Consider the following 21,929-nt stretch of genomic DNA (forward strand, 5'->3'; position numbering starts at 1 on the left):
AGGTCAGATAAGGTTGTACAACTGGGAATATTTTCTATATACCAACGAAAGGAATAAGGAAGAAGAAACAATTATGATGCCTCAAAAGGACCATTACAGTCAAAAACATTTGACAACCAGAGAGAGCGAGCGAGAGGAATTGCTCTAATATGACAGAATCATTGGAAAGGAAACTAATTTCCACCATTTTTATTCTATTTCCTTTCTTATCCTCTCCCACAAAGTCCACTTTTAATTCTCTCAATTCCAAAAGAGGTAGCGAAAGTTACAGCAATCCTCTCACATTTTCTGTTAAATAAACAGCCGAAATATTGAAGAGGCACTATTTGCCCACACAGATCATCAAGCTTATTTAGCACTGGGGACGCCGTTTTCCAAATATCACCACCGTCAGAGCTCACTCCGCTGCAGCCCACACGCTCCACCATCCATTTTTTAAAATCCATTTACGTTGAGCCTTTCATCCAAACCCACGAACAACCATTTCCTCCCTGCAACAGTGGCTGGAACTGCCCGAAACCAAGCATCGGCTGAGTCCTGCGAACGGGGAGACTGCAGACTGCGGTGCTGGGCAGGGCCACTCCTCCCGCGCACACTAAAGCCTTCCTCGTCTCCCGGGTGATTGAAGACAGTTCAGGACCCTGATAAGACCCCGCCCTTGAAGCAAAGACCCAGGATCGGGAGGAGGAGAGAGGCGGCCTCAGCCCAGCAGAGCCAAGCCTTTGGAAAACAGGCTTCTCTCCAGCTGCCAGGAGTGGCCCAGGCTGGGCGAGTGGCGCGTCTGAGCCAGGGCGCGCGGAGCCGCTCCCAGGTGGGTCTCTGCAGCCGGGGACCGCGGCTCCGGCTCCCGGGAGGGAGGAGGAAGGGGGAGGAGGACGCAGGCCGGGATCTCGCTCGTCACGACTCACGAAGGAGGGTGGAAAAGAGGGAGGGACTGGAGAACGGGAAAAGGAGTGGAATCAAGGAGCTTAGGGAATAAAGGCGAGGAAAAGGAGAGAGGAAATGAGGGGAAGGTACTGGGAGTGAAGAATGGGGGTGCAGGGGAGGATAATGGACTGCAGGAGGTAAAGGCGAGGTGAAGGGGGAGGGATGGGGTGCCAGGGGTGAAGGGGGAGGGATGGAGCGATGGGGGTGGAGGGAGATGGAGGTAAAGAGGGAAGAGAGGGATAGGGCGAAGAGAGGAGGGGTGGGATGAAGGGTAAGGGATGGAGCAAAGGTGGGGGGGCGGAAGGGGAAGGAATGCGGGAAGAGAAGAGCTGGGGAAGAAGGGAAGAGGGCGCGGGCCGCAGGAGGCCGGGAGGGACTTCCCTCCGAGGAGGGCGGCGCCGGAATAACGGGACCCTCCCAGCCAGAAGCCCCGGGCCGAGCGGGGCGAGAGGCCAGCGCGGAGGCCAGGGCGCTGCGGGCAGGTACGGCGCCCGGCTTTTCCCGGGCAGCCGTAGCCGCCGCCTGCGGGGAGGACCCCGACTCCACTTACTCTCGCCGACCACCGCTTTGAGGCCAATGGGGGCCATCGCGCTGCGCGAGTCTCTGGGCTCCGAGCCTCCTCACGCGACGCCTGCGGACACCGCCGCCTCCCAGGGTCGGCGCGCTCTGCTAGCTGCAGCCCGCCGCCCTGCAGCCGCGCTCGGGATCGACTGACGCGCGGACTCGGCGCGGGGGCGCGGCGCGAGCCAGAGCGAGGCTACCGACCCGCCGGCGCGCGCGGGGGGGCGGGGCCGGACGGGGGCGGGGTCTCGCGCCAGCCGTTAGCGTCACCCGCTCGCCTCCGCCAATCGCACTGCGGCCCGGAGGCTCGGCCCCGCCCGCCGAGATGCGGCTGGAAGCGAGGAGGTCCCTGGCTGGTGGGAGAGCCACGCCCTTCCCCTCATCTCACGCGCCGCGCGCGGCCGGGACACCGCGCGCTCCCGGGGCGCCGGGTCCAAGAATCTTCTCCGCAGCCTCCGCACCTGAATCCCTGGCCTCAGGCTACCGACGCATTCCATCTTCCTGAAACGCCGCTATGGTCTGTCTTACCTCTTTCTGGGAACCTTACATCCACCCCTCACCCTCCCCACACCCCCGCCCACAAAAGGAACTCAGAAGCTAGATCTTATTACTAGTACCCACTCCCCAAAACGTAAGGTTTATCGACACTATCTCTATCTCTTTGGGTACCCATATCCATAAATCCACCATTCACTGAGCTCTTACATGCATCATCTCATTAAATCCTCGCAATAATTGGACATTATTTTTAATCTCCATTTTCAGATGAAAAAAAAAATAGGCTCGGAAACTGAGTACTAGATTTGCTCTCAGGTTGTGTTTCATTCATTAGCAAATATTTATTGTTCTCTCACTACTATATGTAAGCCACTGTTCTAGGCATTGGAGCTCCAGCCATGTACAAGGCAGACACCGATCCTAGTCTTTGGGCAACAAAAGTCTAGAAATATTTAGGTCCCAAATCGAATAGGAATATGCTGTGGGATGACTCTGGTCAGTATCTCCTTCCTGGAGTCCACATTTACCAAAGTGGTCCCAGGTCAGTTTTTGCTCGATTTAGTTGACAGGGGAGATTGCTTTTGAAATATGGGACAGGGCTCCCCTCTGGCTTCAAAGAAAAATGAGTTGAGCCAATTTAAAGTCAAAAAGGACAAGAGAACTGGTAGTCACAAAATCAATGAATACTCATTAAATTTTTGGAACAGCTCTGTGAGCTAGCTCCTTTATATTATTAATAAATATAATATTTTACAGATGGGGAAACAGACTCAGAGAAGATAAGTGCCTTGCTAGTAAGTGATAAAGATCTAATTTTAGACTCTGAATTCTGAACCATTATTTTATACTGAGCAACAACTAAAGAAGTTGAGGCCTAAAGGAGGACTTTCCTAAGGTCACACAGTGAACACTGGCCGAGCCAGGATGACGGGCCACGTGTCCTAGTTCAGCCACCAGCCCCAGGGCATGAAGATTTGACCATCTTCTCATCCTCAGTTCAGTCTACCCTAACAGAACCTTCATATGGCTTCCCAGAGAGGGAAAGTGTTCACCTGTCATCTCTTCATGTCTGGGCTCTGCCTTTTACCCAAGGAAGGTACTGATAGCCTTGAGTTGCATTTGGAAAAGGAGGAGATAGTTTGCAAATGTGAGGGGAACTAGGATGCACTTGTGATGCCACATGCTCCCTCCTTGACCCTCTGGCACGTGTCAATAGAGACTACCCTCAAGGAACCAGTATTCTAGCTGAGGAAACAGACAGGAATCAAGGAGTTACTGTTCTAATAAGTGCTGAAGCAGAAGGACAGAGGGTTCTGAGAGCAAATGACAGAGCACCTGACCCAGTGGACCAGGTAGGGTGCAGTCAGGGCAGGCTTCCTGAGATTAGTAAAAGGTAGCAAGAGGGGATGGGGAGAGTGTCCTAGGCAGATATACAGAAGGTGTCAGAAAGGAGTTTGACTTTTCCAGGAACAGAGAGGGACCAGTGTGACCAGAGGGAAGAGAGCCTGAGGGACAGAGTAGGAAAGAAGCTGCTAGAGGTAGACCTTGCTGCAGAACTCCAGGACTTTTGGGTGGCCTGGAACCTGCCTGGAGACCTCCTCAAAGGCCACAGAAAATAAAACATAGCAGCTCCTTATTTTCTGCGGAAGGATAAAAAAAGAAATTCTTTCCTGTGGATGTGTACCTGAGATGTTTAATAGGGACGGCAAAAATCAGAACAGATGTTGTTTTAAATAGGATGGTTGAAAAAGTGAGTAGGGTGACAGACTGTGAACTCACTCAGGAACCCCTGACTCAGGAGTGTCGGATTGGAATCTCTCTGGATGTAGAATGCAAGACCTGTTCCAAGACCTCTTGACATCTCTGAGCCTTGATTTCTCCATCTGTGAAACAGGGACAATAAAACTTCCAGGCTTCTCTAGAAGGGTGCCTCTGAGGACCCAGGGTGATGACCTGCACGATAGGATAAAATCCTCGCTCAGTCATCACACAGCACTATCCTTTGCACTGTATTCTTTATATGCAGTACGTTTGATACCCGCCAGGCACCACACAAAGGGCTCTCATGAATTTTCATCGAATTCTCACTATGGCCCCACAAGGTCGGAGCTATTTTTTTTTATTAATTATTTATTTATTATTTATTTATTTATTTTTGGCTGCATTGGGTCTTTGTTTCTGCGCGCGGCTTTCTCTAGTTGCGGCGAGAGGGGACTACTCTACATTGTGGTTGCATGGGCTTCTCATTGCGGTGACCTCTCTTATTGTGGAGCTCAGGCTCTGGGCGCGCAGGCTTCAGTAGTTGTGGCTCGTGGGCTCTAGAGCGCAGGTTCAGTAGTTGTGGCACAGGGGTTTAGTTGCTCCGCAGCATGTGGGATCTTCCCAGACCAGGGCTCGAACCGGTGTCCCCTGCATTGGCAGGTGGATTCTTAACCACTGTGCCACCAGGGAAGCCCCCGGTGCTATTATTATTACATTTTCCAGGGGCACAGGGAGGTCAAGTCACTTGCCCAAGGTCACATGGCTCTAAGAGCAGACCTGGGACTTGCGCTCCGACTTCCTGATGCCCAGAGGAGAACGTCCAGCGCCCAGGTGCAGCCGCAGTGCCCTGAGCTAAGGACAGGTTTAGATGTGTGGACCTCTTGCTGGGAGCGTATCAGCAACGGGAACCGAACCTCTTGGGAGTCGGGGCTCAGGCGGGTCCACTAACCCTTGCCCCTGTCCAGCCTGAGGGGGTCGGGTTGGGGGGCTGTGGCCCCTGGATGCGCCGGTTTGGTCCGCGGCCCCGCCCGCCCTCTGGGCAGGTGCGCTTGTAGCTGCGCATGCGCGGCCTGCAGCCTCTGCAGAACCCTGGTGCCGGCCAACTTCTGGGGGTGGGAAGAATCCTGTGATTTACGCTTCTGTCACGTGACGGCGGGGAGCTTGCTTGCGGCTTGGCCGCTGCGCCAGGAGCCCGGCAGGTGGGAGACGGATGCAGAACAGAGAGGGGAGAAGCTAGGGGGTCAGGGAATAGAGACAGGGAGCCTCATGGAGGGACAGAGAACGGGGGTGGGGGGCGTGCGGGGAGAGAGAGACAAACAACCCAGAGTAGGCAACTGGGCGGAGCAGGGAGAGACGGAAGAAACCGAGTACCGTGGCCTCCACCAGCCCTGATGGCGCGGACCAGCTGACTTGGGCCCCCCACGTACAGGGGCCTGTTGGAGAGCCCTGGGTGCAGAGTCTGGGCCTCTTCTCCGACAGTCTCGGGCTTGCACCTGCCTCCCTTCTGCTTTTAAGCTGCATCATCAGCTGCATTTTTTCGTGTTCACCCCCACCCCCACCTCCTGGTCTCTGGGCTTTTAGATTCTGCTGCATTCTTTTAGAAGAAGTTTCTAATGAATTCAAGATAATGTTAATAAGGTTCTTTACCTAGTACCGGGAACCTATTAAGGACCCAATAAATGTTAGCTATTAATATCATTAAAAATGGCATAACGAGTCTGAATACATCAGTGCTGAATACAGTTACAGAGCGTTCAGTCGGTTTCCTGTTTTTTTGCTGCTGTAGTTCACAGGCAGAGAATGAAAATGTAATTGTCTCCAGCTCAGCCACCCACTACCCCCCACACCTACAAAGAGCGGCAGGGCCTGGAGTGCTTCAGGTTGGTACATCCTTGCCGGAAAGAGTGAGTTAACAGTTTTTTGTGTTTGAGGTCGGAATACAATATGAAAAAGGCTTTGTTTTCAAAAGCGTAGGCTAGGTTCTCAAACTCAAAGGTGTGTAGGGGCCAGGCAGATGTAACACTACAGATGTGGCCAACGGCAAAGCACGTGCCTTGCGGGGAGTCAGGGCGGGGGGCAGTCCTTACTCAGTTCCAACCACTGGTTTACATGCAACGACCAAGGATCTTGATTGTAAACATTTCGGCATCCCCCAGTAAGTTGAAGTGTTGCAATGGATTAAAAAAAAATGTAGGGCTTCCCTGGTGGTGCAGTGATTGGGAGTCCGCCTGCTGGTGCAGAGGACACGGGTTTGAGCCCTGGGCCGCGAGGATCCCACGGGCCGCAGAGCAGCTGGGACCGTGTACCGCAGCTGCTGAGCCTGTGCTCTAGAGCCCGCGAGCCACAACTACTGAGCCCATGTGCCACAACTATTGAGGGCCACACTCGTGGAGCCTGTGTTCCACAACAAGAAAGGCCACCTTAATGAGACGCCTGTACACCATAGGGAGAGGCAGTCCCCGCTTGCTGCAGCTAAAAAGAGAGCCCGCATGCAGCAGTGGGAACCCAACGCAGCCAAAAATAAATAAATAAGTTTATAAAAAAAAAATTTAATAACACCACACTGGCTAAACAAAACACATCTGAGGGCCACGTCCAGTCCCCAGGTTACCTGCATGTAAACTCTGGGAGATTAATACCTCTTCTGGAAGGGGGAGGTTGGATTCCCCCAAGGCGCAGGTTCTGAGTAGCACTGACGTCTCTCCCATACACATGGAGTCCTGGAGCGCTCAGGGCTTTGGACAGGGGTGGTGGTGTGAATGCCTGGGCACCAAGCACTAGGACCTTCCCCCGTGGCCCTGAGAGCCAGGAATGCGTCCCTCTGCTTAGCCTGGCTCTGGGGCAGCAGATTAGGGCCAAGCACTTTTGAATGGACTGGTGAGCACTGTGGTGGCAGCCTCTGAGGACAGCTGTTGTGGACAGCTCAGTTTTGCCTGGACTGTGAATGTCCCATAGTCCTGATCCAGCCCAGGAACAAGGACAGAGCCACACAAAAATACCATCCAAGGGAAGTTTAGCAACCTCAGACAGTGGGGGCTTCAAGCGAGTTTTTTTTTTTTTTCCGGTACGCGGGCCTCTCACTGTTGTGATTCTCCCGTTGCGGAGCACAGGCTCCGGACGCACAGGCTCAGCAGCCATGGCTCACGGGCCCAGCTGCTCCGCGGCATGTGGGATCTTCCCGGACAGGGGCACGAACCTGTGTCCCCTGCGTCGGCAGGCGGACTCGCAACCACTGCGCCACCGGGGAAGCCCAAGCGAGTTTTATTTAATTTAGAGAAATAAAGAAATATGACATTGTTTACACCTTGGGTATCAAAGAACAATTCATGCCTTTTATGTGTTAAATTGCCATGGGATCCCAGGGGAAGAAGTTTTCATTACAACTGGAGAAATAATTTGGTTTAGATGTGGTTTGTTTTTGGCCAGTGGGGCCAGAAAGCTTCATGGAAGAGGTGGCATTTGAGCTGAGCCTGGAGGCTGAGAGGAGAGAGAAGATCAAATCCAACCAAAGAAAAGAGCATAAGCCCACGGTTAAACTGTGTGCGAGGCACCCTGGGGTGCCACAGCAAATAGAAACACAGTGGAGTATTTTGGAGAGAAACACAATGATGCTTATCATCTGTTGGACACTGTGGAACCTACTAGCTGGAAGTAGTTCACAGTTTCAACATTAGACTGCTACATTTCTTTCTATGACGTACATGTCTTTGAAGCTGCGTTTTCAGCAATTGATGTGGGAGAAGAAAATAACTCATGAAAATCAATGTGGAACAGGAGACTGAGGGTGTTAATGTCTGATGTGGTGGATTCTAAGGTCTGAGAAGGTGCACATATCTTATTAGTAAGGAGTGGTGGTTATTTTCAATTTATGGGTACTGTTTTTTCAAATGGCTACTAAGTTGTTAGGATATAACAGAAGTTGTTTGGTCCTGACTACTTCATAAACAGAGCTATTAGGTATTTCTTTGGGTCTGGGATGCTATGAAAACATACTGAGACACAAAGGCTGCCACGTTTGGAAACCTCTGGCATAGGCAAAGTGTGAATTCATTAATTCAGCAATATTTATTAAGCACCTACTGTGTGCCAGGCACGGTCCTAGGCATTGCAGATACAGCAATGAACAAAAGAGAAAACTCCCTGTAGATAAGAAACTGACATTCTAGAGGGGGAAACACCATAAATACATAAATAGTAAATTATATAGTATGTTAAAAAGGTGATAAATGCTATGATGATAAAAATAGAGTAGGGTGATCAGGATTACCTGATCAGACTAAGAACCATGGAAGGGATTAGAAAGATAAGTAAGGTGATTGCATGCAGGATTAGGCTTGGGTGGGGGTTGGAGAGAGATAGATTGCATTTTAAAGGGGATAGGCAGGTTAGACTTCATTGAGAAAACGTTGGATATGAGGTCAAAGTCAGGAGTCAGCTCTGGGCATCCCTGTCAGCACATACAATGTGATGACTCCAGGAAGAGTGACTCACATGACCCAGGGGGTTAGGGATTGGTCACGTAAAGGACACTGGGAAGAACTCCAGTTTAAGGCTGAGTGAAGGGAGCAGAGACCAGAAGGAGGCAGAAAGGAAATGGTCAGAGAGGTACAGTGTGAGCCAGGAGCGCAGAAAGACGGCATAGCTAACAACACCTCATGCCCCAGGGCTCTGACTAAAAATAAAAAACATCGGTGGGTCTGGTCATTGAGAGGTCACTGGTGACCTGGGCAAAAGTCAGAGTGCAGACAGGGAAGGACTGACTGAGAGGAGCGGGGGGCTATCCTCCAAACTTCTCCAAAAAGTATGGATTTATCTTTCTGCAAGGAAGACAACAAAGAGGAAGGGAATGGCTGGATGACCCACAGGGGATCAGAATCAAGCGAACTTTTTTGAATAGGGGGAAATCTCTCTCTCTCATTTTTAAATGAAACTTTAAAAAAACACAGAAAAGTAATAAAGCAAATTCCCGTATACTCCTTCTCCAAGAGTAAAGAACAGTAAAGAACAGGATTTTGTTTTAGAAAAATAGATCTGATTATATCAGGCGGATTCTTTTTCCTCCTGAAACCCCACTAAAATACTAGCAGGGGAATTCTTAAAAAGTTTAAATCCACGAGGACACAAAGAACAGGAAGAGAGGCAACGGGAGATGAGAGATAGTGACAAAACTTTGGAAGATGAACAGCACATGGTTGAGGGTTGATGAGTGAACAGAGAAAAGGAGGTGGAAATATGAACCTCCAGAAGGAGACTAGCCACTCAACCACGGAACCTTGGAAAAGTTCAGGAATCATTGGTACCAGGTACTTCCAGAGGTGGGAGTGAAAGGATGGGCTGAAAACAAAAGACTGGTAAAGAAAAGGATGAGTCAGACCACCAGATCCCCTCCACCACCCTGCCTAGTCAGGTGACAACCCCTCCCCAGCAGAATGGTAAACTATGATGATGGTGACGATGATGGTGACATGGTGATGGAAGCAAGTATATATGGGGCATACTGTGTGTCAAGCACTCTTCCAAGCTCTTCACATATATCAGTTCATTTAACCCTAACAGTCACCTGTGAGGTATTTACTATTATTATCTCCATTTTACACACGAGGAAACTGAGCCATTTGTCCAAGGTCACACAGCCAATAAGTGATAGGGCCAGGATTCAAACCCTGGCATGTGGGAGGTAAGGATAGACAGTAGAAGTCAGTGAGTACTCCTGTGGTTTGGACTCCATTTGTGTCTCCATGAGAAGCCATGAGGATGGGGATGGGAGGGGAAGAATATAACTGAGATGAATAAAAGTAGCACCACCCCCTCGGCACCCTGATGTGCCAAGTGCTTCACGCACAATATCTCTTTTAATCCCCTCCTCAAATCCTATGAAGTACGTATGATGATTTATATCCATCTTATAAGATGAGGAAACTGACACGTAATGCATTCTGGGGCACATAGTCAATTTCTGGGCAAACCAGGATTAAATTAAAGCCAGGTATGTCTGAGCCCAAAGCCTGAGCTCTTAACCACAGAGCTCTGTTCATCTCTAGATTTCAGAGCCTTTTTGAGCCAGCCATGAAAGTATACACTATGAGTCCATGCATATGAGGTTTCAGGAACAGTCTAATCTATGACAATAGAAATCAGGATAACAACTATCTCTTGGAGGTGGAGAGCAAAGAGCATTGACTGGGAAGAGAGATGTGGGAGGCCCTGGGTCTCTGGAAATAATCTGTGTCTTGATCTGGGTGGTAGTAACATGGGTGCATATTTATGTAAAAACCCACCGAGCTGCTCACTTAATTATGTCGTTTATTGGATCTTACACTTCATGTTTTTAAAAAAGGCTTCCTGGAAGACATGGCATTTGAAGTGAAACTGGAAAGCAGGACTTCCCTGGTGGCACAGTGGTTAAGAATCCGCCTGCCAACACAGGGGACACGGGTTCGAGCCCTGGTCTGGGAAGATCCCGCATACCGCGGAGCAACTAAGCCCGTGTGCCACAGCTACTGAGCCTGTGCTCTAGAGCCCGCAAGCCACAACTACTGAGCCCACGTGCTACAACTACTGAAGCCTGTGTGCCTAGAGCCCGTGCTCCACAACAAGAGAAGCCACCGCAATGAGAAGCCCGCGCACCACAACGAAGAGTAGCTCCTGCTCGCCACAACTAGAGAAAGCCTGCACGCAGCAACAAAGACGCAATGCAGCCAAAAATAAATAAATAAATTTATAAAAATTTTAAAAAAACCCAGAAACCTGGAAGCAGTTTAGACGATTATTATAATCATATATAAAATGCTTACCATATATCAGGCATGCCACTTATTGAGTGCTTATGATATGTTAGACACTGTGCTAAGTGCTATACTTATTATTTTATTTAATCTTTACAGTGGTCCTGAGGAGGTAAATATCCTGCCCATTCTACAGATGAGACAACTGAGGTTTCAAGAATGCAGTGACTTGCCTGGATCACACAGGAAGTGGCTTAGCCAGCCCAGGTTTGTCTTGTCAACAAAAATTCAATTAACAATGAAAAAGGAAAAAGAGAATTTTGTTCAAGCCAAACTGAGGGTTGTAACCCAAGAGAGAGACTCTCAGAAGCTCTGAGAACCATTCCACCTGTTAGAAGTCAAAGGCACAGTCATATACATTTCTAAGACAAAGGATCATACATCAAAATGACATACTGACAGTTTACATAAAGTTCATCAAAGGCGTGTAGTTCAGGTAAGCACAAAGTGAGCCGTAGGTCACCATGACCCCTTACAGAGTTGGGAAAGAATGCCAGTCTTCTAAGAAGTCACATTGCTGGCATCAGAAGAGAAGAAAAAAAAATGATCTCCACAGTCAAGTAGGCACTCCCATCTTTGAGGAGGTCTGGTTAATGCAAAATGCAGATGCACACTGCACACTGCAGGGGAGGGAGGAGGCCCAAAGTGACAGAGAGAGAATTTTAAGTTAAAATTTTCTTGTCCTGCCTTAAAATGTAAATTTTATTTAATCAGCCTGACCCCCAAGTCTAAGCTCTTGGGACCACCTGCTCCCACCTCTCCGGCTCCATGGAGGTGGTGGGACTTGGGTTACAGAGGATGAAGGAGGAGAAACCAGAGATGGCTCTGAGCAGAGGTGGAGGGTGCGTGGTTCCTTGCAAAGCTCTGTAATTAATTTTGTTTTGTAATTTTGTTTTATTTTATTTTATTTTATTTTTTTGACCGCGCTGCACCGCATACAGGATCCTAGTTCCCGGACCAGGGACAGAACCACACCCCCTGCAGTGGAAGCATGGAGTCTTAACTACTGGGCCGCCAGGGAAGTCCCTGTTTTACTATTCTTAAAGAGAGCCCCCCATATGGTCAAAGCTTCAGGCGCTGGCTCAGAGGGTGTCTGGGAGAACAGTTGCCCCATCATTAGATTGCAGAGTGTCACTTAGCAATACCTTAACCCCCATCCCAGCTCCTGACAAGGTGCCCTGAGGTCCTTCTCATCAGATGCACCCCTCTAGCACCAGTGTCTTGTAAAGCAGACCCTGAAAAGCTCTCAATAGCCTGAGAAAAGCAGGGATGCCCGGCCCTCCCTATTCAAACTGAACACAGGCTGTCTTTCTGGCCCCTCCAGCTTCTTGCCTACTCTCCGTGCCCCTCCTCCTTCCATCTCCTTTTGTCTACTGTCTTCCCACCTCGCTTTTCCTCACTCGCCCCTCTCCCTCACAGCAGCTGCCTTCCCACCTTATTCCACAGAGAGTCAGGGCCAAGAGCCTTCCCCGCCCTGGTACAGACTGAGCAGGACACTGAGCCTTGGGGGAACCAGGAGTCCAGCACTCAGGGTCCTGCCCTGTTGGGTCCCCAGCCAGTCACTTCTTCCCTTTGGACATCAGTTTCCCCACTTCCCATTTATGCATAACCTGGGTCCCGGGCTCCTTGCCCTGAATCACACCGGCTGCCTCTCCCTCTCTCTGAGTCAGGAAGCAGGTAGACAAGGGGGTCCACCTTGGGGACCTGACTCCCTTCTCACTACCTGCCCACCCTGGAGGTATCTCAGGTGCCGTCACGGGGTCAGCAGGGGAGGCAGGCTTTGGTCCTGGGTCTGATTGTCCAGAGGCTCAAGGTTTACTGCCCAGACTTTTAGGGCATCCCCATGTGGGGTCCCTTAGTGGGGTCCTCAACCCCCAAATCTTTCCCTCCCTCCCTTCCAAGCTGTGACCCTCCCCCAGCTGTTGATAAGGCCCTCCTTAAATGCATCCCAGCCGTGCCCTGCTTCGAGCAGATGTTTAATATACGAAACAAAAATAGCAGTTATTTTGTGGAATGGATCCCCAACAAGCTGAAGCCATCTGTTTGGGGCAACCCACCCTGGGGCCTAAAACTGCCTGCTGCCTTCCTTGGAAGAGCACAGCCAGCCCAAGGGCAGTCTGAGCACATTTATAAGCAGCTCTCCGCCCTGTTTTGTTGAAAGGCTGCAAACACCCCCTGTGCCCCTAGTCCTCCGGCTGATGGGGCCTCACGGAGGAGGAGAGGAAGCAGGACTTTGCATTCTGCATCCTGGGTTACAGCTTGCTTTTTCTTCCTTGACATTTCCTCTGATGCTTTAAAAAAAAAAAAAACCAAAAAAAGCACCACCAAAAAACCTCCTTTACTCTGAAGATGAAATCTCCTGCCGTGGGCACTCTTTCTCTAAAATCCACTTCTCACCACCCCACCACCCCTATTGCTAACCCAACTTTTGAACCTCGTCCTGCTAAAAGAGTGCCTGTCTCCTTCTTTGAAAAGCAAGTTCAAATCCTCTGCCATTGCTATGCCCTTCATCATTCCTAATTCCTGCATTTTCCCCTCTGACTGCTGCAGGGAAATCCTGGAATGATGTAATTGGACTCCAGTGGGGTTGGGTTTTGTGTATTTTTTTTTCTTCACTTTTCATCACCCAGGTAACACAGTACACTTTTATCGTTAAAAGTATCTCAGGACTTCGCTGGTGGCACAGTGGTTAAGAATCCGCCTGCCAATGCAGGGAACACAGGTTCGAGCCCTGGTCCGGGAAGATCCCACATGCCATGGAGCAACTAAGCCCGTGTGCCACAACTACTGAGCCTGCACTCTAGAGCCCGTGAGTCACAACTACTGAGCCTGAGTGCCACAACTACTGAAGCCCGCACACCTAGAGCCCATGCTCTGCAACAAGAGAAGCCACCGCAATGAGAAGCCTGTGTGCAACGAAGAGTAGCCCCCGCTCGCCGCAACTAGAGAAAAACCCGCAGGCAGCAATGAAGACCCAACGCAGCCAAAAATAAATTAATTAAATAAATAAATTTTTTAAAAAAGTATCTCAGTAAGGAAATGAATTCTTCATACTAAAACCACCTGGGACACAGTTAAAGTTGTGCTCAGAGAAAAATTGATAGCCTCAGGGTTTCCCTGGTGGTCCAGTGGTTAAGAATCCACTATCCAGTGCAGGGGATGTGGGTTCGATCCCTGGTCGGAGAACTAAGATCCCACATGCCATGGGGCAACTAAGCCCACGTGCTGCAACTACTGAGCCCATGAGCTCTGGAGCCCGCGCACCACAACTACAGAGCCCACACACTCTGGAGTGCACCACAACTAGAGAGAAGCCTGCGTGCCGCAATGAAAGATCTCATGTGCTGCAACTAAGACCCGATGCAGCCAAAAATAAATAATTAATTAACTAATTTTTAAAAAGAAAGAAAATTGATAGCCTTAAATACTTTTATTATTTATATTGGGTTGGCGAAAAAGTTCATTTGGGTTTTTCCGTAAGATGTTACGGAAAAGCCCCAACGAATTTTTGGCCAACCCAAATAAAAGCCCCAAAGCAACTGAACCAAATATTCAACCTAAGAAATTAGAAAAATAGCAATAAAATAAAAGAAGAGGGGAGAATGAGATAAAAGCTGACAGAAATGATATAGGAAAAAATATGAAAAAGATAAATAAAATTTGTTTGAAAAGACAAAGAAAATGAGAAAAATCTTAACTAAAGGCAAGTCAAAGCAAAGAGAGAAAGCAAAAATATGCAACTTTATCCAAAGATGACATACAGGGAATTCCCTGGTGGTCCAGTGGCTGTCTCCACGCTCCCAATGCAGGGGGCCGGGTTTCAATCCCTGGTCAGGGAACTAGATCCCACATACCACAACTAAGAGTTTGCATGCCATAACTAGAGATTCCACATGCTGCAACTAAAGGATCCTGCACGTGGCAACAAAGATCCCACGTGCCGCAACTAAGACCCAAGTGCAGCCAAATAAATAAATAAATAAATATTTTGAAAAATTTACAAAAAAAAAAAAAGGAAGACCTACAGATGGCCAAGAGGCACGTGGAAAGATGCTCAACATAACTAATTATTAGAGAAATGCAAATGAAAACTACAATGAGGTATCACCTCACACCCGTCAGAATGGCCATCAGCAAAAAATCTGCAAACAATAAATGCTGGAGAGAGTATGGAGAAAAGGGAACCCTCTTGCACTGTTGGTGGGAATGTAAATTGATACAGCCACTATGGAGAACAGTATGGAGGTTCCTTAAAAAAACAAAAATAGAATTACCATATGACCCAGCAATCCCACTACTGGGCATATACCCTGAGAAAACCATAATTCAAAAAGACACATGCACCCCAGTGTTCATTGAAGCACTATTTACAATAGCCAGATCATGGAAGCAACCTAAGTGTCCATCGACAGATGAATGGATAAAGAAGATGTGGTACATATATACAATGGAATACTACTCAGCCATGAAAAGGAACAAAACTGGGTCATTTTTAGAGAGGTGGATGGACCTAGAGACTGTCATACAGAGTGAAGTAAGTCAGAAAGAGAAAAACAAATATATATTAATGCATGCATGTGGAATCTAGAAAAATGGTACAGATGAACCTGTTTGCAAGGCAGAAATAGAGACACAGACATAGAGAACAAATGTATGGACACCAAGGGGGGAAAGGAGGGGTGGGATGAACTGGGAGATTGGGATCGACATATATACACTACTATGTTTAAAGTAGGTAACTAATGAGAACTTGCTGTGTAGCACAGGGAACTCTACTCAATGCTCTGTGGTGACCTAAATGGGAAGGAAATCCAAAAAAGAGGGGAGGTATATATATATATGTGTGTATATATACACACAAACACACACACACACACACAAATATAGCTGATTCACTTCACTGTACAGCAGAAACTAACACAACATTGTAAAGCAACTATACCCCAATTTAAAAAAATATGCAACTTTAGGAATGAGAAAGGCAGGATAAACACAAATATGGATGTCATTAAAGTAATGATTTAAAATATTGTGGTAATAAGTTGAAATAACCAAAGGAAATATGATTTTTCAGCAAAATATAGACTATCAAAATTGAGCTAGGAAGTAGAAAATTTTAACAGGCTAAGAACCATGGAAGAGATTAGAAAGATAAGTAAGGTGATTGCATTCTGATGGAGAAATGTTTCACATATTGAGGTACGGGGACGTCATTTTGGCTTATGCATGCTTCACCCTGAACTTTGTGTGAAGTAAAACAGCTTGACTCAAGGCCTGTCAAACACACACAGTACATCTACTTTCATCGTTAAGGTTAAGAATATCTGTGTGGAAAATGACAATATGGCATTCATGCTGACACTCACTTGGGGATAAGTTTCCCTTCCCAGACACCAGGGTCCTGCTGTCTCGCTGTGTACACTAACTCTACCTCTATTCAAACCTTGAAGGAATGTAGTCCGTTCAAGGTGATGTATGTTTTTTGTTCTGTAAGGCAGAAAACTATGCTGGAACCATGCTTCAATGGAGCAGTCCTCAGACCTACTGAGAGGCTTCTCCCGGGCTTTCATCCTCAGCTTGGCGCGAATCAAACTCTTTCCTGTTCTTTATTATGGATTGATTATTGATGATTTCTGTCAACATTGCTTGGCGTAGGCTGCAGGATATCAGAGAAACCCACCAGTGGTCACGTGGGGTCTACTTTGGACCAGCTCTCAGTACCAAGCACAAGCCCCTTGAGCTCCAGGCTTCACAGCACCCTTCAGGTGCTTGGGTGAGTTCTTCCTGGTATCTGACCTCATTCTGGACAGTTCTGAGTTGTTTTTAATTGAAGTAAAATTGATTTACAATATTGTGTTAATTTCAGGCGTACAGCAAAGTGATTCAGTTATACATACATATATATATATATATATATTCTTTTTTTTTTTTTTTTTTTTTCGGTATGCGGGCCTCTCACTGTTGTGGCCTCTCCCGTTGCGGAGCACAGGCTCCGGACGCGCAGGCTCAGCAGCCATGGCTCACAGGCCCAGCCGCTCCGCAGCATGTGGGATCTTCCCGGACCGGGACACGAACCCGTGTCCCCTGCATCGGCAGGTGGACTCTCAACCACTGCACCACCAGGGAAGCCCTATATTCTTTTTTAAAAAATTATTTTCCATTTTAGTTTATTACAAGATATTGAATATAGATTCCTGTGCTATACAGTAGATCCTTGTCGTTTATCTATTTTATATATGTTACTGTGCATCTGTTAATCCCATCAGACGGTCCTGAGTTTTATCTGAGCTGTTAAAATTTTAAGACTTGGAGTCTTAAGGGAGTACCAATACAATTCCTGGGTGGAAGGGACCTAGGAGGAATTTCCTAGGCAGGGACCTGGGGGGGATTTCCTACACAGGGAAATCCTAGAAGGAACTTTGGAGTAAACTGGGTTGGATGGCCTTATTTAATTTGGCTTAAATTGGAAAGATTGTGTACATATGGTCTGAACAAACTATTTGACAACAAAACAAGAAATTGAACCTATTTGTCTCTGAAGAAAAGGGATATTTGCTCCTTGTGGGCACAAGGTGTCCTCAGGCAACTAAGAACCTAGTGGAAGTATCTGAGGATTAATCCTGGTGATGAGTAGTGGTCCCACAGGGAAACCCATCATAACACTTTAAGTTATTTACGGCTCTCCCAGGGACACGCACACAAACTGGTCATTCAGTGCTCAGAGCCCCCGCTCTGGATTTACTGCCAGCTAGAGAAACTGAGATGCAGAAGAGCAGAACCAACTCAAGGCTGACACCTTGAGGACCTAAGCTCATAAGCAGCACACTTCTGACCTTAGAAATTGTTCAGACTTTATAAAAAGACAAAACTGAAAGAAAATGGGAAATCGTGCTTCTAAAGCTGAGCGGCTCCCGGACGGGCAGCCACCCACTGGAACTCCGACTGGCTTCATGTACAATACCTATGAAGCCCGTACATGCAAGTACTTGGTAAAATGGGAAGATCTAACAAAAGATAGCTTACCTCTTTAGTGGTCAAAATGGGGGAACGCTCGGGCTTCCCTGGTGGCGCAGTGGCTGAGAGGCCGCCTGCCGATGCAGGGGACACGGGTTCGTGCCCCGGTCCGGGAAGATCCCACATGCCGCAGAGCGGTTGGGCCCGTGAGCCGTGGCCGCTGGGCCTGCGTGTCTGGAGCCTGTGCTCCGCAACGGGAGAGGCCACAACAGTAAGAGGCCCACCTACGGCAAAAAAAAAAAAAACTCAATTGGCATAAAGCTCTTCTATGAGTGCTTCTCAACCTTAGATCTTCACCTCTTGGTAAACATCAGCTGTCTCCTTTTGAAATAATAGCAGGATGGCTTATGTGAATGCATGAGGGACTATATGAACCAACCTTACTCAAGGGAGATATATTACATTGTTGTCAGGGTCTTATTAAGGCACTTAAAGGAAATGACAAGTTGGTAGGTAATTTCTTTCACAGTGAGTTCTCAGGAGTCAAAGACCTTAAGGATCATGGATTATAACCTGGAGATTTTTTTTTTTTTTTTTTTTTTTTTTTCGCTGTAGGCGGGCCTCTCACTGTTGTGGCCTCTCCCATTGCGGAGCACAGGCTCCGGACGCGCAGGCTCAGCGGCCATGGCTCACGGGTCCAGCCGCGCCGCAGCATGTGGGATCTTCCCGGACCGGGACAGGAACCTGCGTCCCCCTCATCGGCAGGCGGACTCTCAACCACTGCACCACCTGGGAAGCCCGTAACCTGGAGATTTTGTCTATTGGAAAAGACATCAAATAAAAGATTCTTTGCAGCCATGTTGGAAAGGACCTTATCTGGTATTAATCCATGCACTGCCAAACTAAAAGGCATAGACTCGTGGATTCACATCTCTCGTTTAAAAAAGTCCCCTCTCCAGTGGTTAAGAATCACCTGCCGATTCAGGGGACACGGGTTCGATCCTTGGTCCAGGAAGATCCCACATGCTGCGGAGCAACCAAGCCCGTGCGCCACAACTACTGAAGCCCACATGCCTAGAGCCCGTGCTCCGCAACAAGAGAAGCCACCGCAATGAGAAGCCTGCGCACCTCAACGAAGATTAGCTCCCGCTCGCCACAACTAGAGAAAGCCCACACGCAACAATGAAGACCCAATGCAGCCAAAAGTGAATAAATACATTTATTTAAAAAATAAAAATAAAAAAGCTCCCTCCACCTGAATGGACTTCAACCCCTGTTTCTGACACCCAGCTTCAACGGACAAGCACCACCAAGCAAAGACGAGAAGAAAATGATAGCAGTAGCAGACAGCTAACCCAAGAGTCTGGAACAGGCCTGTAACTCCCAACCTTGTCAATACTTTTGGACTTTAAAAAAAAAATATTTGGGTTTCCCTGGTGGCGCAGTGGTTGAGAGTCCGCCTGCCAATGCAGGGGACGCGGGTTCGTGCCCGGTCCGGGAAAATCCCACATGCCGCGGAGCAGCTGGGCCCGTGAGCCATGGCCGCTGAGCCTGCGCGTCCGGAGCCTGTGCTCCGCCACGGGAGAGGCCACAACAGTGAGAGGCCTGCATACCGCAAAAAAAAAAAAAATGTTTGTTTATGTGTACATTACCTATACTCTTGACCTCATTACAGTCACAGTCAACAAGCCTTCTCCCCTTTCCCCCATGTTTTCTTTTTTTTTTTTTTTTTTTTTTTTTTCGGTTCGCAGGCCTCCCCCGGCTGTGGCCTCTCCCGTTGCGGCGCACAGGCTCCGGACGCGCGGGCTCAGCGGCCATGGCTCACGGGCCCAGCCGCTCCGCAGCATGTGGGATCCTCCCGGACCGGGACACGAACCCGTGTCCCCTGCATCGGCAGGCGGACTCTCAACCACTGCGCCACAAGGGAAGGCCCCCCATGTTTTCTTTAATCTTACAGCTTCTCCTGGGGTCTAGGTCTGGGCAGCCAAAGAATGTTGTAGGTAACGGTCATCGGCGCAAGGGTCATTTCGTTGCTGGGAAGGGACGGCCCTTGTCCGCGGTGAGTGGTTAGCAAGGTGAACAAAGATGTGCAGATAAGAGCAGCAATTAACCAAAAGTTGATAGAGAAACTGGAGAAAGAGAACTCCTCAAAGAGTTACTGAGAGCTAAATTAATTGAATGTGGCTGGAAGGATCAGTTGAAGGCACACTGTAAAGAGGTAATTAAAGAAAAAGGACTAGAACACGTTACTGTTGATGACTTGGTGGCTGAAATCACACCAAAAGGCAGAGCCCTGGTACCTGACAGTGTAAAGAAGGAGCTCCTACAAAGAATAAGAACATTCCTTGCTCAGCATGTCAGCCTCTAAGATTGAATTAGATTGTGTTGTTTTGTGGTTTTATTTCTGAAAGTAAAACTTGCCATAAATTAGGAATCAGTTTCCCAAAATGAAATCCTTTTTTGTATGATGGTATACAGTTTTCAGTAATGATGTATACAGTTGTATTGATTTTTTCCCCTAAATGTGTTATTTTAATAAATATCTCATGAATGAAAAAGAAAAGCTTCTCCTAATTTCTCTGTTGTCTTGCATGTGTATAGTTCACTGTCATCCTTGGAAAGGCAATGTTATTGTACAAATGTCACCGTCTCTTGCCTCCTCTGGCTGGATATGCTGGATCTGTCACCATTCCCCTACTGGGTCCTTTGTAAAATATAATGACCCCATAGTTGTGCCCATAACCAATTTTACCACTATGCTTAGCTTCACTGTGACTCACAGAAAAGAACTCTCAGATCACTTACCACGTTCACATCTTTACCCAGTCTTCTCCTGTCCCTTGCTTCTTCCTGACCCCACTAGAAACAATCCCAAAGGACACTGGGGGGCCCACATGTAACCAATCTGATGCTTATGGCCATGATATTAGTCAAAATGTCTTCACAAAACATTACAATTTGCAAGGTCAGTGCCACTTATTTCTCTTTCCCATCCTCTATACTTACTGACAACCTGTTATAATAAGGCTGATAGCAAATATAATTCTCCTTTATGCAATGGGATTAGAACTTGACATACTTGGATTAACGGAGGGCTCACTGCTCTTCCTACTTGTAAGGTCAATTTGACTGATTGGAAACTCCCATATACTAACCCATGGTTAGAAAATTTTGGTTACATACCTTCCAAAAAAGACTCAACACCTGGAGTACTATGTGCCTCTAAAGGATTTATATTTGTTTGTGGGTGTGATAACTGGCCCCGGGCACATGAATGTTTAGACAGTTGGAGAATGGGAGGAACCTGCCTGCTGGGATATTTGACTACTCTAATTACTATCTTGAAATTGCTCACTGGCTCAAACTCTAGCCCTGATGATCACAGCAAAAAACAAAAACCAAACAATCCATAAAACCCTCTCATTGGGTTTCCCTGGTGGCGCGGTGGTTGAGAGTCTGCCTGCTGATGCAGGGGACACGGGTTCGTGCCCCGGGCCGGGAAGATCCCACATGCGCGGAGCGGCTGGGCCCGTGAGCCATGGCCGCTGAGCCTGCGCGTCCGGAGCCTGTGCTCCGCCACGGGAGAGGCCACAACAGTGAGAGGCCCGCATACCGCTAAGAAAGAAGAAAAAAAAAAAACCCTCTCATTAGTTGAAGACTACCCTGATAAGGATCCCTCTGAATAGGAAGGTAACAGCTGTGTCCATTCTCAGGGATGTGACCTCCCTGCAGGATTCAGAAGCCAATATAACGACCCCCTCAGGGTTTGGGGCTCTTGGCTAGGAGTTGGTACAACTGACCTAGAAGTGATGATGAGAAATCTTACCCAAACCATCAGTAAGATTGCCAGAGCCTCTGCAAGAGCTATTAGGGACCAACAAAGATCTCTAGACTCTTGCTTATGTGGTACTTGACAGATGTATTGCTTTAGATTATCTCCTTGCTGCCCAAGGAGGTGTCTGTGCTGTTGTTAATACTGCTTGGTGTACTTGGATCGATACCTTGTCTCAAGGAGAGCTTGAAATTAGTAAACTGTAACCTTGAAAAAATCCTTCAAGGGCCCTCTAAATTTGTGCCCAGAGTTCCTTTTTTTTTTTTTTAATTTGTTTTATTTTTGGCTGCGTTGGGTCTTCGTTGTTGCGTGTGGGTTTTCTCTAGTTGTGGCAAGCAGGGACTTCTCATTGCAGTGGCTTCTTTTGCTGTGGAGCATGGGCTCTAGGCGTGCGGGCTTCAGTAGTTGTGGCGCACGGGCCTAGCTGCTCCACGGCATGTGGGATCCCCCCAGACCAGGGCTTGAACCCGTGTCCCCTGCACTGGTAGGCAGACTCCCAGCCACTGCACCACCAGGGAAGCCCGTGCCCAGAGTTCTTAATTTTAGTTTTTGTACTATTTTTAGCTGGCTTCCCTCAGAAATAGGCAGGTTTTTTTTTTTTTTTTTAGGCA

At 48.1% G+C, this 21,929-nt stretch overlaps 1 protein-coding gene, 1 long non-coding RNA gene and 1 pseudogene across 4 annotated transcripts in view; 2 read left to right on the top strand and 1 right to left on the bottom strand.

The window, feature by feature from the left end:
- Positions 1–1,647, bottom strand: part of STXBP1 (syntaxin binding protein 1) — a 71,640-nt gene extending 69,993 nt beyond the window's left edge. Inside the window, exon 1 of one of the 2 annotated variants that reach the window (XM_027104793.1) lies at positions 1,478–1,646. In XM_027104793.1, coding sequence (XP_026960594.1) covers positions 1,478–1,514 — 37 coding nt within the window. In that variant the 5' untranslated portion in view covers positions 1,515–1,646. Of the gene's footprint in view, positions 1–1,477 lie in introns of both variants that reach the window. The other variant, XM_027104794.1, reaches the window with a different exon arrangement.
- LOC113619675 (uncharacterized) lies at positions 540–10,217 on the top strand. Of its 2 annotated transcripts, none has more exons than XR_003432493.1 (3): positions 540–811; positions 5,534–5,627; positions 10,085–10,217. It is a non-coding gene; the product is annotated as an uncharacterized LOC113619675 (long non-coding RNA). The 2 variants fall into 2 exon arrangements; XR_003432492.1 differs by lacking the exon at positions 540–811 and adding an exon at positions 4,878–4,946.
- Positions 10,218–11,300: 1,083 nt separating this feature from the next.
- On the top strand, positions 11,301–19,869 carry LOC113619399 (transcription and mRNA export factor ENY2-like; annotated as a pseudogene).
- The last annotated feature ends 2,060 nt before the right edge of the window (positions 19,870–21,929 follow it).

Source organism: Aethalodelphis obliquidens, unplaced genomic scaffold (assembly GCF_003676395.1).
Source record: "Aethalodelphis obliquidens isolate GAN/ISIS:26980383/991018 unplaced genomic scaffold, ASM367639v1 scaffold7, whole genome shotgun sequence".
In the NCBI taxonomy this organism is placed as follows: Eukaryota; Metazoa; Chordata; class Mammalia; order Artiodactyla; family Delphinidae; genus Aethalodelphis; species Aethalodelphis obliquidens.